The following is a 12,254-nucleotide window of genomic DNA, read 5'->3' on the forward strand; positions in this document are numbered from 1 at the left end:
ACTAGTTTTGAAAATAGGGAGAAGTAGTGTGATTTGAAAATTTCATCATATCTATCCTAGGTTAAATAAAAGGGAAAAAAAAAGCACGAGTGACAAGTTGGTAAATAAACTCAACAGTAACAGAGACAGAGAGAGAGAGAGAGAGAGAGAGAGAGAGAGAAAATAAATATTGCATTTGCTTTGTGTGTTGTGTTTACAATATACAAAGCCACACACAATAATAATAATAATAATAATAATAATAATAATAATAATAATAATAAATATATATATACACAAATAGATACAAAATTATACATTCATTCATTCCTACCTCACCTTCATTTCATTTCATTTCAAAGACCAGACACAGACACAGACACAGACAGATATATTCACACTCTTAATTTTCATCATCTTCTAGTGGTTATTATTTCCGATCTGAGAGTCAGCGGCCGGTGTGTGCTGATGAGAAGGAGATCGATTCAGCTTCTTTCTACTACTCAGCATCCTTATTCTTATTAATTAATGGTAATTACTTCATTTTGCTTGTTGATTTTCAAGTCAAATCTGTTCAACCAAGTTTCAACATGCTTCTTTGGTTTCTTCGCTGTTTACTGAATTAGGTTAAATTTAATTAGGTTCTGGATTCCTTTAACTTATAATAATAATAATAATATTAATTTGCTGTTTAGAGGTTAGGTTGAGAGGCTGGCTAGCTAGCTAATTGAAGTTGAAGTAGAATGAATGAATGACATCTAGGGTTTTCTATTCTACCTCATTCAAATTATTATTATTCAATATATATACTACAAACTTATTATTATTATGCAGCTTAACTTTAACCATTCAACATATTTATTATTATTTGATGTTGATATTGATATAAACCCTAGATGTTATGCTGCCTTAGTTGTATAGGTTACTTTTTATCATGGAACATAGTTTGTTGAAGTAGTAAATTGGTCATGCCTATCTTTAGGAAGCTTAATTTGGGCATAATTATTATTTGGCCTGCGATTTATTGTTATTTCTCCGTTAGTGGTGACCCATAAATAATCGACTAGTCACCGATGAGATGAAGTTAAACTGTCTGCGCTTTTTCTTGTGAAATTGAACATACCTTTACTAAATGATATATTGTATTATTACTATTCTCGGCTTCTTTTCTAGAGTATTATTCAACATTCATGCATTTCATCATCTTCTATTATTTTGACTTTTGAGAGTTAGGCATTTAATTTGATTTTGATATAAGCTTGCTTGGTAATGCCTATGTTATTTGGGCATAATAATTTCGCTAGAAACTTATTATTTCTTCATTATTGATGGGCGATATGACAGAAAAATTGACAAGCGACTAGAACAAATAAAACTTTATCTGCTAGGAAGTTTGTTTTGGAAACTAAGATACATAGGAGTGTACCTTACATATTTCATGCATTTCATCATATTCTAGTATTTAGACTTTTGAGAGTCATTGCAGATTTGCAGTCGGATTTGACTCAACATCAAAAGAATTCCTTAAGTTATATGAATATGTTTTATTTTATTTATTTATATATTTTTTATTTTTATTTAACAATGGTTAACAATAAGTGTTGAAATTAGTTGTTCTAGAACTTGTCATTTAGTTCTTTTTTTTGTGTGTATAATAAAATGAAATAAAATATTTGCAGGCGGCACCGGTCAATATTATTGTGGGGTCACATGTATGGGTTGAGGACCCTGTTTTAGCATGGATTGATGGGGAAGTGACCCGGATTAATGGGCAAGAGCTTCATGTACTTACAACCAAGGGAAAGACGGTGAGTTCTTTGTGTTAAAAACTTAAAAAGTTTATTGTATGTTAAAGCCAGAGCAAACTTCACCAAGTAGAAAAGAAATTTACATAGTTTTATTTATTTTACTAACCAACTTTAAGTTGGGCACACAATATGAACTCGGAAAAATATCGGATATCGGTTATCACGGTGGGATTTCGGAATTTTAATATCATGCAGAATTTTTATATATAGCAATTTAATACTAGCAATTCAGTATACTCTTCTACCATTAACAAATTAACCTTTTGCAACTTACAAAACACTAACAATTGTAGCAAGTAGGAATTGATTAAGACTTAAAACACTAACATTAAACACTAAAAATAGACTTGTTTGGGATTCCTTATTTTTACCTTCTTATAACTTAACTTTTATAAGTTAAAAAGGTGTTTGGGTAATGTGACTTTTTTAGGTTTTTAAAGAAGGAAAAAGGAGTTTTTGATAAGTTAGGAGGGAGTGACTTATCAAAAGTAACTTATATAAGTCAAAAAGAGGTGCAAATAAGGAATCCCAAACATGGCCTAAGACTTAAAAAACTGATATTGGGAAAATCAGTGATATATCGGTCAATATCACGTATAGAATCGGGACCAAAATTATGAGTGATATTTTGCACCGATATTTTACCAAGGGACTGATAAACGAGATACATCGGCAATATCGACTGCATCGGTTTTAGCAACCCACCTTATTTTAACTGATCTGCTGCATCATCCGTCGCCACATATGCAACAAATGCTTGTGTGAAACATATTTAGAAAATTTATCCATTTACGTCTTTATAAGTTACTTTTGTACTTTTGAATACTTATATCTGGAACCAAATAATAAGTGCCAAATTAGATACCACATGGCATATACGCATACATTTAAATGATATACTATGTCACATTAACCCGCCGCGTTGCGGCGGCGGGCACGAATTCAATTGTTATCAGTTAGGTTCGTATTGGTACAGACATTAAACACAAATAATAAATTAGTAAACACTCATAAGTCATAATAGTAGTGACTCATATAGCACATAATACAAAAAAATAGCAATAAAAAACGTATTTAAATCAGAGTTTATTCGGTCAATAAAACATGATCGTTGCTGCGACGAGTCGATGCGAATTTACTTAGTATCGGCTATATTTATGGTTTGGAACTAAACCCAAAAAATAGTTCCGTCAAGTTAACATATTTAAAACAAAAACCCGGGTGTTATGGCGGCGAGTCGACACAAATTCGATTGGTATCCATTAGGTTCATTTTACGCGTACGAGAACCAAACCTAAAAAATAATTTTGTTAGATTATCACATTATATATAAACCAAAAAAGATCAAAGTACATAAAAAAACTAATAATACAACCTAATACAATACACAAGGGATAACCAACAAAAAATATTAAGTTGCTACCTTGGATTGGAGACTTGAACTTGGGCAAACATGATCAAGAGAGAGTTGGGATATTTGATCAAAGCCATTGAACCAATTAAGTTGGTTTTTGTTATGTCTTAATTTCCATGTATACGCATGTAATCGATCATAATTATAGTGGTTTTTACGTCTTTTGGACTTAATTGACTTGGGCTTGACTTAATTTGATTGCAGATTGTTACAAATGTCTCAAAAGTGTTCCCAAAAGATACTGAAGCTCCCCCTGGTGGTGTAGATGACATGACACGCCTTTCATATTTACACGAACCAGGAGTTTTACAAAATTTGGCAACCAGATATGAGCTTAACGAGATATATGTGAGATTTCACACTTAAAATTAGAATTCATTTTGAAAAAGAAGAATTGTTGGATTGCTAATACTAGTTTACCTTTTGTAGACGTATACTGGAAATATTCTAATTGCTATAAATCCGTTTCAAAGATTGCCTCACTTGTATGATACGCACATGATGGAGCAATATAAAGGAGCAGGATTTGGTGAACTTAGTCCCCATGTTTTTGCTGTAGCAGATGTCGCATATAGGTGTGTTGATATATCATCTATATATTATCTTCCTGCCTGAGCTAATATATTTTTTTATTTAATAAATAGGGCCATGATTAATGAAGGAAAAAGTAATTCAATCTTGGTGAGTGGAGAAAGTGGTGCTGGTAAAACTGAAACAACAAAGATGCTCATGAGATATCTTGCACATTTAGGTGGTCGATCTGGTGTGGAAGGACGCACTGTTGAACAGCAAGTCTTGGAAGTAAGATTTGAGTTTACTTTATTACCCTTGACATCTTGAGTCTAATTCTTGAAATGTTATGAACAAATATCAATGTATTACTTTGCAGTCGAATCCGGTACTAGAAGCATTTGGCAATGCAAAAACTGTCAGGAACAACAATTCGAGGTGCATGATTGCTCTACAACTTCCAAATGCGGTAATATTCAAATATTTTTTTATGAAACTAACTTTGACTGTGTTGACCTTGGCTTGTGCAAAATAGTCGTTTTGGTAAATTTGTGGAGATACAGTTTGATAAAAGTGGGAGGATATCAGGGGCAGCTATTAGAACTTATCTGCTCGAGAGATCCCGTGTTTGCCAGATATCAAATCCTGAAAGAAATTACCATTGTTTTTATCTTCTTTGTGCAGCCCCACCTGAGGTATACTATAAGTAAATTACTTAGATGGTCCTTATGGTTTGGCGAAATTACGAAAATGCTCCCCACAGTTCATTAAATTCAAGAACTTGATGCTTACTGGATCATTATTATTCTGTTTGCAGGACAGAGAGAAGTTTAAATTAGAAAGCCCACAATCATACCATTACTTGAATCAGTCAAAATCATTCGAGCTTGAAGGTGTTAGTGATGCTCACGAGTATCTTTCTACAAGAAGGGCGATGGACATTGTTGGAATCGGTGAAGAAGAACAAGTTAATGCTTTTTCTAAGAAAATATTGATTTGTTATTATTATGTTTTCGGTTTCTTACATTTCAAGAATCTTTCAGGATGCAATTTTTAGGGTTGTGGCTGCAATTCTTCATCTTGGTAATATTGAGTTTGCAAAAGGAAAGGAAATTGACTCTTCGGTGCTTAAAGATGAGAAATCTAGGTTTCATCTGAATGTGACAGCTGAATTGCTTATGTAAGTTTAAATTTTATTTTCTAATGATATATTAGCTCATAATTTCTTGCAATTTGAATTTACCATCCTCTGTGAAAAGGTGTGATGCTAAAAGTTTAGAGGATGCGTTGATTAAACGTGTCATGGTGACACCGGAAGAAGTAATTACAAGAACTCTTGATCCTGAAGCTGCTATCGGTAGTAGGGATGCTTTAGCTAAAACAATCTACTCTCGTTTGTTTGACTGGTAAAAATGGATCAATTTCTTATTTACTTTCTAAGAATATAATATTTAGCTCTGTAATCTGAATCTTGTAGGATTGTGGAGAAAATAAACAATTCGATTGGACAAGATCCGAACTCAAAATCGCTAATTGGCGTTCTTGATATATATGGGTTCGAGAGCTTTAAGCATAACAGGTATTGTATATTTGTATTAGATTCAGTTGAACTTAGGGCTTGACATTTTGAAGGTATGCTGATAATATCTTTGTTTGAAATAGTTTTGAACAGTTCTGCATTAACTTCACAAATGAAAAACTGCAACAACATTTCAACCAGGTTAGGTTTTATCGATCAAACTAGAAAATTACATATATGAAATATATTGCTGATCTTTTTTAAATATTATTTTTGCAGCATGTATTCAAAATGGAACAAGAAGAGTACACAAAGGAAGCGATAAACTGGAGTTATATAGAGTTTGTTGATAACCAAGATGTGTTGGATCTTATTGAGAAGGTGTTGTACATCATCCTTGTTCATATACACTCGTTATTTATACATAAATACTTGTAATGAAAATGAAAACTAAGAAAATTTATTGCAGAAACCTGGAGGAATCATCTCACTTCTAGACGAAGCCTGGTATGATCCTACACTTTATATCAATTTTCTACTGTTTTTATATAGTTAGAAATTAAAACAGAGGTTATTTTGTTCTTGCAATAATGCAGCATGTTTCCAAAGTCTACTCATGAAACATTTGCTCAGAAGCTGTACCAAACATTTCCGAAAAACAAACGCTTCATCAAACCTAAGCTTTCGCGAACTAGTTTTACTATATCTCATTATGCAGGGGAGGTATGTTGGTTATTTTTTACTTTCAGTAATAACAAAGTAAACTAAACGCCACCTAATATGCAAGATTTATCTTTGTAGGTGACTTATTTAGCTGACCAATTTCTAGACAAAAACAAGGATTATGTGGTGGCCGAACATCAAGATCTATTAACTGTCTCAAAATGTCCTTTTGTTGTTGGTTTATTTCCTCCACTTCCCGTAGAGTCATCCAAATCATCCAAGTTTTCCTCCATTGGTTCTCGATTTAAGGTATCATTTGTGTTTTGATCTTTGTATGCGAAATTGCAAAGTTAACACTTGTATAAACAAATCTGATGAAAGATGAATGTGCGTCTACCAATTGCAGCTGCAACTTCAGTCTTTAATGGAAACCTTGAGTACAATGGAACCTCACTACATTAGATGTGTGAAACCGAACAATGTTCTCAAGCCTGCTATTTTTGAGAACTTAAACATCATCCAACAGTTACAATGTGGTGTAAGTTTTTCAACATTGTTTGTGCTTAATCTTCAAGTAAACTTATATATGATTTTAGTTAACAGTTAAAATGTTAAATTCTACCTTTTAATGTAGGGTGTGCTTGAGGCGATTAGGATCAGTTGCGCTGGTTATCCCACCAGGCGAACGTTTGACGAGTTTCTTCTTCGTTTTGGTGTTCTTTATCCCGATGTCCTGGATGAGAAGTATGGTTTCATAACACCCCCCCCCCCCCCTCTTTGTTTGTTTAATTTCATTTTCCAGTAATGTTTTTCTAAGCATTTTTTTATCATGTAGCTATGATGAGAAGGTTGCATGCCAGATGCTGTTGGATAAAATGGGGTTAAAGGGCTACCAGGTAATATTTTGTAAATTGTGAACTTATAAAAACCAAGTTTTCTAATTGTAGCTACCTTTGCAGATTGGAAAAACAAAGGTGTTTTTACGTGCTGGGCAAATGGCTGAGCTGGATGCCAGGAGGGCTGAGGTTCTTGGAAATGCAGCTAGAATCATTCAAAGGCAAATGCGTACTTATATTGCACGCAAGGAATATATATCAATACGCAAAGCTGCTATTCAGTTGCAGGCTTGCTGGAGAGGTATCTCTTATTCACAACAAAATGTGTATGACACACACATGCATATATATGTATGTATGCATGTATGTGTGTGTGTGTGTATATATATATATTTGTACACACATCTCTATCTTCGATGTATATATATTTTAAAACATCAAAATTTCATGCACACACACATATTTTATACATATACATATTCCTAGATTTCATCATTATCATATATATCCTTTTATCAGAGTTTGATTGATTATTTCTTTTATCTCATCAGCTCTGTCAGCTCGTAAACAATTTGAACAATTGAGAAGAGAAGCAGCAGCAGTAAATATTCAAAAGGATTTCAGGTGTTTTGTTGCTAAAAACTCATATCAAACACTTAGGGCATCTGCAGTTACACTACAAACAGGTTTAAGAGCAATGACTGCTAGAGATGAATTTAGATACCGCAAGCAAACCAAGGCTGCAATATATATACAGGTTTCATTATCAGCATGATTTTAAAAATTATTTCCTATGGATTTATGGGTTTGAAGCTTATTTATGATGAAATTTGCAGGCTCACTATCGCTGCTACAAAGCACATTCTTACTACAAGAGTCTTAAAAAGGCTGCTTTGTATACTCAGTGTGGTTGGAGGCGAAGAGTTGCTAGGAAAGAGCTTCGGGAACTCAAATTGGTATTTATGCAATTTTGCTCTCTCTCTCTCTATATATATATATATATATATATTTACAGTTGTTGACTAATTGATATGCTTTTCAGGCTGCAAGGGAAACGGGAGCTCTTAAAGAGGCCAAGGACAAACTTGAAAAGCGTGTCGAAGAACTTACATGGCGTTTGCAGCTGGAGAAACGTCTAAGGGTAATTTAATAATTTTACTTTTGCCCTTGCTTTCATAAATTAATATTTTTCTAATTAACAAACAGACTGAATTAGAAGAGACAAAAGCACAAGAAACTGCGAAGTTGCAGGAGGCTTTATGTTTGATGCAAATCCAAATAGACGAGGCAAATGCTAAAGTAATTAAAGAGCGCGAGGCGGCACGGAAAGCCATTGAAGAAGCTCCTCCAGTTGTGAAGGAGACACCTGTCATAATTCAAGACACTAAAAAGATTGACACCTTGACTGCTGAGGTGGAAAGTTTGAAGGTAGATGCATAGAATAAATCATGATTTTTTAGATTATAGTAAAACGTGAATAAAATAATGATAATAATCAATTCAGTGGTGGTGCCTAACTTGATCTGTAAATTTGTGCAGGCCTTGATGCTAAATCAAAAACAGGAGATTGAAGAGGCTAGAAAGTCTTTGATAGAAGCTAATTCTAGGAATGATGATTTGATGAAAAAGTTTGAAGATGCGGAGAAACGAGCGTATCAGCTTCAAGAGTCTAACCAAAGGTTTGTAATCATAATAGTATTTATAGTGGATTTTAAGTTTACACTTTTCATGTAAAAGAAAAAGGTTTGATTTTTTAACGTGCGCTTGAATTTTGTTCCATTGATACACTTGATTGTTGGTAATGAGAAAATATTTTTATTTTTATAGGCTTGAAGAAAAGCTTTCGAATATTGAATCTGAAAATCAAGTACTTCGCCAGCAAGCATTGACCATGTCACCTACTGGAAAATCTGCGAGGTCAAGAACAGTGATTATTCAGGTAACACACGTAACAAATTTAAATTTCAAGTTCACTTCAATTTGCTCGATGTATGGGCATTATTATTATTATTGTTATTTTTTTTTTGATGAATCTACAGAGAACTCCAGAAAATGGGAACATTCAAAATGGAGAAACAAGGGTGGTGGCTACACCCATAAGGGTATTTAATCTGCTTTAAAATATTAAAATGTAAAAATTTGTACATTCTTTTATGTTTTGTCATATGTTTTTCAGGAGACGAATCATGTTTCAAGAGAGCCCGAGTCTGAGGAGAAACCGCAAAAGTCCCTTAATGAAAAGCAACAAGTAAGTGACTATGATCATGAATTATGCAACATGTATACTTTTTTAATATATATTTTCTAATGACTTGATTACTTAATTTTTGTCTTCAGGAAAACCAGGATGTACTTATCAAGTGCATCACTCAAGATCTAGGGTTTTCAAGTGGAAAACCGGTGGCAGCCGTTTTGATATACAAAAGTCTTCTTCATTGGAGGTCATTTGAAGTTGAAAGGACTACCGTTTTTGATCGTATAATCCAAACCATTGCTTCAGCTATTGAGGTTAATATTTTATACTTTTACCAAATTTTGATTTGGTTTCATAGTTATACCACTGACCATATAGAAAAAACTGATTTTGATTTTTGTGTGATGAAGGTCCAAGATAGTAATGATGTGTTAGGCTACTGGTTATGTAACACATCCACATTACTGACATTACTTCAACACACACTTAAAGCAAGTGGGGCCGCTCATATGACACCGCAAAGGCGACGGTCATCGTCAGCTTCTCTTTTTGGAAGGATGTCCCAAGTATGACGACTAAAATAAATAGTAATTTTTTTTAATATGGTTAATAATATTTCTTTTATAACAAAGTTTAAAACTCTTGTAAATTTCAGGGGTTACGGGCGTCTCCTCAAAGTGCGGGCGGGCTTTCATTTCTTAATGGTCGAGTTCTTGGTAAACTTGATGACTTACGCCAGGTGGAGGCTAAATATCCAGCTTTGTTGTTTAAACAGCAACTTACTGCGTTTCTTGAGAAGATATACGGAATGATACGTGACAATTTGAAGAAGGAAATATCCCCATTGCTTGGATTATGCATTCAGGTATATTCTTCATCTTTATGATATTTGTATTTAATGTCCATCCCAAAAATATTATTAGATAATAATAACAATAATAACAATAATAATAATAGTATCAGACTATCAGTTATGTTTTGGGCCTAATATATGCAAGTCTACTTAATGCAGGCTCCGAGGACATCTCGTGCAAGTTTAGTTAAAGGCCGTTCTCAAGCTAATGCTGTTGCTCAACAAGCATTGATTGCTCATTGGCAGAGTATTGTTAAAAGCCTTGATAATTACTTGAAGACGATGAAAGCAAATTATGTAAGCTTTAAACCCTAAAAATTAAAAACAATCGTATCCTTACACTTGCTTATCTTGGAAACATATTTATATCTTGTATATACTGATTTTACAGGTGCCTCCATTTTTGGTACGCAAAGTATTCACACAGATATTCTCCTTTATCAATGTTCAGTTATTTAACAGGTAAATTAAGTGAACATTTTTCTGATTTTAGCACTCAACTTTAAATCACTGTGTAAAATAGAAACCAACATACAGACGCAGAGTTTTTTTTTTTTTTTTAATTATATTTAGTAATCAACCTCAATTATCCCTGCTAACGTTTTTTTTAATGTTTTGATGAAGTCTTCTGTTGAGACGTGAGTGCTGCTCGTTCAGTAACGGTGAATATGTAAAATCAGGGTTGGCTGAGCTTGAACAATGGTGTTGCTATGCAACTGAGGAAGTAAGCAATTATCCCAAGTGGAAATTTAATATCATATTGAGTTATTATATGTTTACTAAAATATATTTTGATTTTCAGTACGCGGGCACTGCTTGGGACGAATTGAAGCATATTCGACAAGCTGTTGGATTTTTAGTTATTCATCAAAAGCCCAAGAAGACTTTGAATGAAATAACCAATGAGCTTTGTCCCGTAAGTAAATATTTACATTTCTATATTTCAGGTAAATAATGAACTCTTTTTTTTCTTTTATGTTTTAAGACCTTGTGTTTGGTATGTGCAGGTGCTTAGCATACAACAGTTATACAGAATTAGCACAATGTATTGGGATGACAAATACGGTACACACAGTGTTTCTTCAGAAGTAAGTTGCTTAACTTGAGAATCTTTGTATTATTGGTCTTTTATTTTCTTCGTCGTTAAGCTAATTATTATTATTATTATTCCAGCATCCTTCTCTAAGGTTTGTTTTTGTAATTAGGTTATTTCAAGTATGAGAGTTATGATGACAGAGGACTCGAATAATGCTGTTAGTAGTTCGTTTTTGTTGGATGACGACTCCAGGTATATTTTGAGATAAGTTTTTTTTTTTTTTTTGTCGCAGTATCAATATACACATCAAAGTTTGTTATTTAAAATCACTAATATTTGAATTGTTAATGCAGCATACCGTTCTCTGTGGACGATATCTCCAAATCAATGCCAAAAGTGGAAATAGGTGATATCGAACCTCCACCGTTGATCCGTGAAAACTCAGGTTTCGTGTTTTTACATCAACGGACAGAATGATGGAAGAAAAGAAGTTCCTTTTGATGCCATTACGTCTGCATGCATACCTGTGAATACAATTTTTTTTTTTGCTTTATTTACTTCGGTGTGCAATTTATTTTGTGCCCTTTTTGAGCCTTCGGGTTGGTTTAAAAAGGGGTGATTTTATTCATTAGATGTCTGTCTGTCAATTGGCAAATGATAATATTGCCAAAACCCAAAAGTGTGATGTTATTGAAAAGAATTATGACAAGTAATATTAGGGAGGGTGGATTTAGGGGTTATATTATTAGTTGCAAATTGTAAGGTTACAATTTGTGGTCGTGTCAAGAAAACTGTATAGCTGCATTTTGTATACTGTATATGACACCTTCCCCTAAATGCCTACTTTTGTGTTAAATTTACAATGCCACTTTTTTTTTTATTTTTTATTACTATTAAGCACTTTATTTTCATGTAATATTCAACATGTGTGAGGCTGATTTTTTAATGTTTTAGAGAAGCAGTTTATCAAGTCTCAGATCGATAATCAAACACGAATTAAACGACTAGCTCTCATGTATATTAATCAGAAAATCTAACTCAAAAAACTGATTACAACTCTCAAACCCTAACTTGGTTTGACTCTTGATGAACCCTAACTTGGTTGAATCCAGATGAATCCTAACTCGGTTACATCTCGTGTGTGTTTCTGGATGAACCCTAACTTGGTTGCATCTCACACCCCCATATTCTATAATGTCTAACCTATCTTGTTTTATATAGACTAACCTAACTTGCTAGCCAAGACATTACCTATTTTAATTATAATACAATTAGGAAACATATTATAATTAGAAAATAGGGCAAATGCCATAAAAAACGAACCTACTTTCTATTTATTTTCATAAAAATCCCTCAAGTTTTTTTTGTATATTAAAGTCCCTCTGCATGATATTTTTTAACATAATTGTAAATTTTTTCTAAAAATTTACTTGAAACCTGAT

General features: G+C 33.3%; 1 protein-coding gene across 1 annotated transcript; it reads left to right on the forward strand.

Annotated features, from left to right (window-relative positions):
* Positions 1–446: 446 nt before the first annotated feature.
* LOC143632567 (myosin-17-like) lies at positions 447–11,390 on the forward strand. Its single transcript, XM_077101053.1, has 38 exons — positions 447–510; positions 1,659–1,787; positions 3,406–3,549; positions 3,631–3,776; positions 3,846–4,002; positions 4,091–4,149; positions 4,247–4,406; positions 4,529–4,678; positions 4,755–4,891; positions 4,971–5,117; positions 5,189–5,290; positions 5,374–5,431; positions 5,510–5,611; positions 5,700–5,737; positions 5,827–5,953; positions 6,032–6,202; positions 6,300–6,431; positions 6,528–6,637; positions 6,729–6,789; positions 6,853–7,030; positions 7,281–7,486; positions 7,566–7,685; positions 7,772–7,870; positions 7,936–8,157; positions 8,269–8,408; positions 8,557–8,668; positions 8,769–8,810; positions 8,906–8,977; positions 9,067–9,237; positions 9,334–9,489; positions 9,579–9,788; positions 9,936–10,073; positions 10,168–10,238; positions 10,401–10,500; positions 10,579–10,692; positions 10,784–10,864; positions 10,982–11,064; positions 11,166–11,390. Exons 1-38 carry the CDS (start codon positions 508–510, stop codon positions 11,287–11,289), a joined length of 4,572 nt encoding a protein of 1,523 aa, XP_076957168.1. The 5' UTR covers positions 447–507; the 3' UTR covers positions 11,290–11,390.
* The last annotated feature ends 864 nt before the right edge of the window (positions 11,391–12,254 follow it).

The sequence above is a fragment of the Bidens hawaiensis genome, unplaced genomic scaffold (assembly GCF_021521415.1).
Source record: "Bidens hawaiensis isolate Kalapana, Puna unplaced genomic scaffold, B.hawaiensis_p1.1 tig00006397_1, whole genome shotgun sequence".
NCBI classification, from domain to species: Eukaryota; Viridiplantae; Streptophyta; class Magnoliopsida; order Asterales; family Asteraceae; genus Bidens; species Bidens hawaiensis.

Excerpts from the sequence above, each read along its gene's own strand:
- LOC143632567 (XM_077101053.1), top strand. Across the intron at positions 4,407-4,528 it reads TTTGTGCAGCCCCACCTGAG|GACAGAGAGAAGTTTAAATT; the intron begins GTATACTATAAG and ends TTCTGTTTGCAG. Across the intron at positions 5,432-5,509 it reads TGCAACAACATTTCAACCAG|CATGTATTCAAAATGGAACA; the intron begins GTTAGGTTTTAT and ends TTATTTTTGCAG.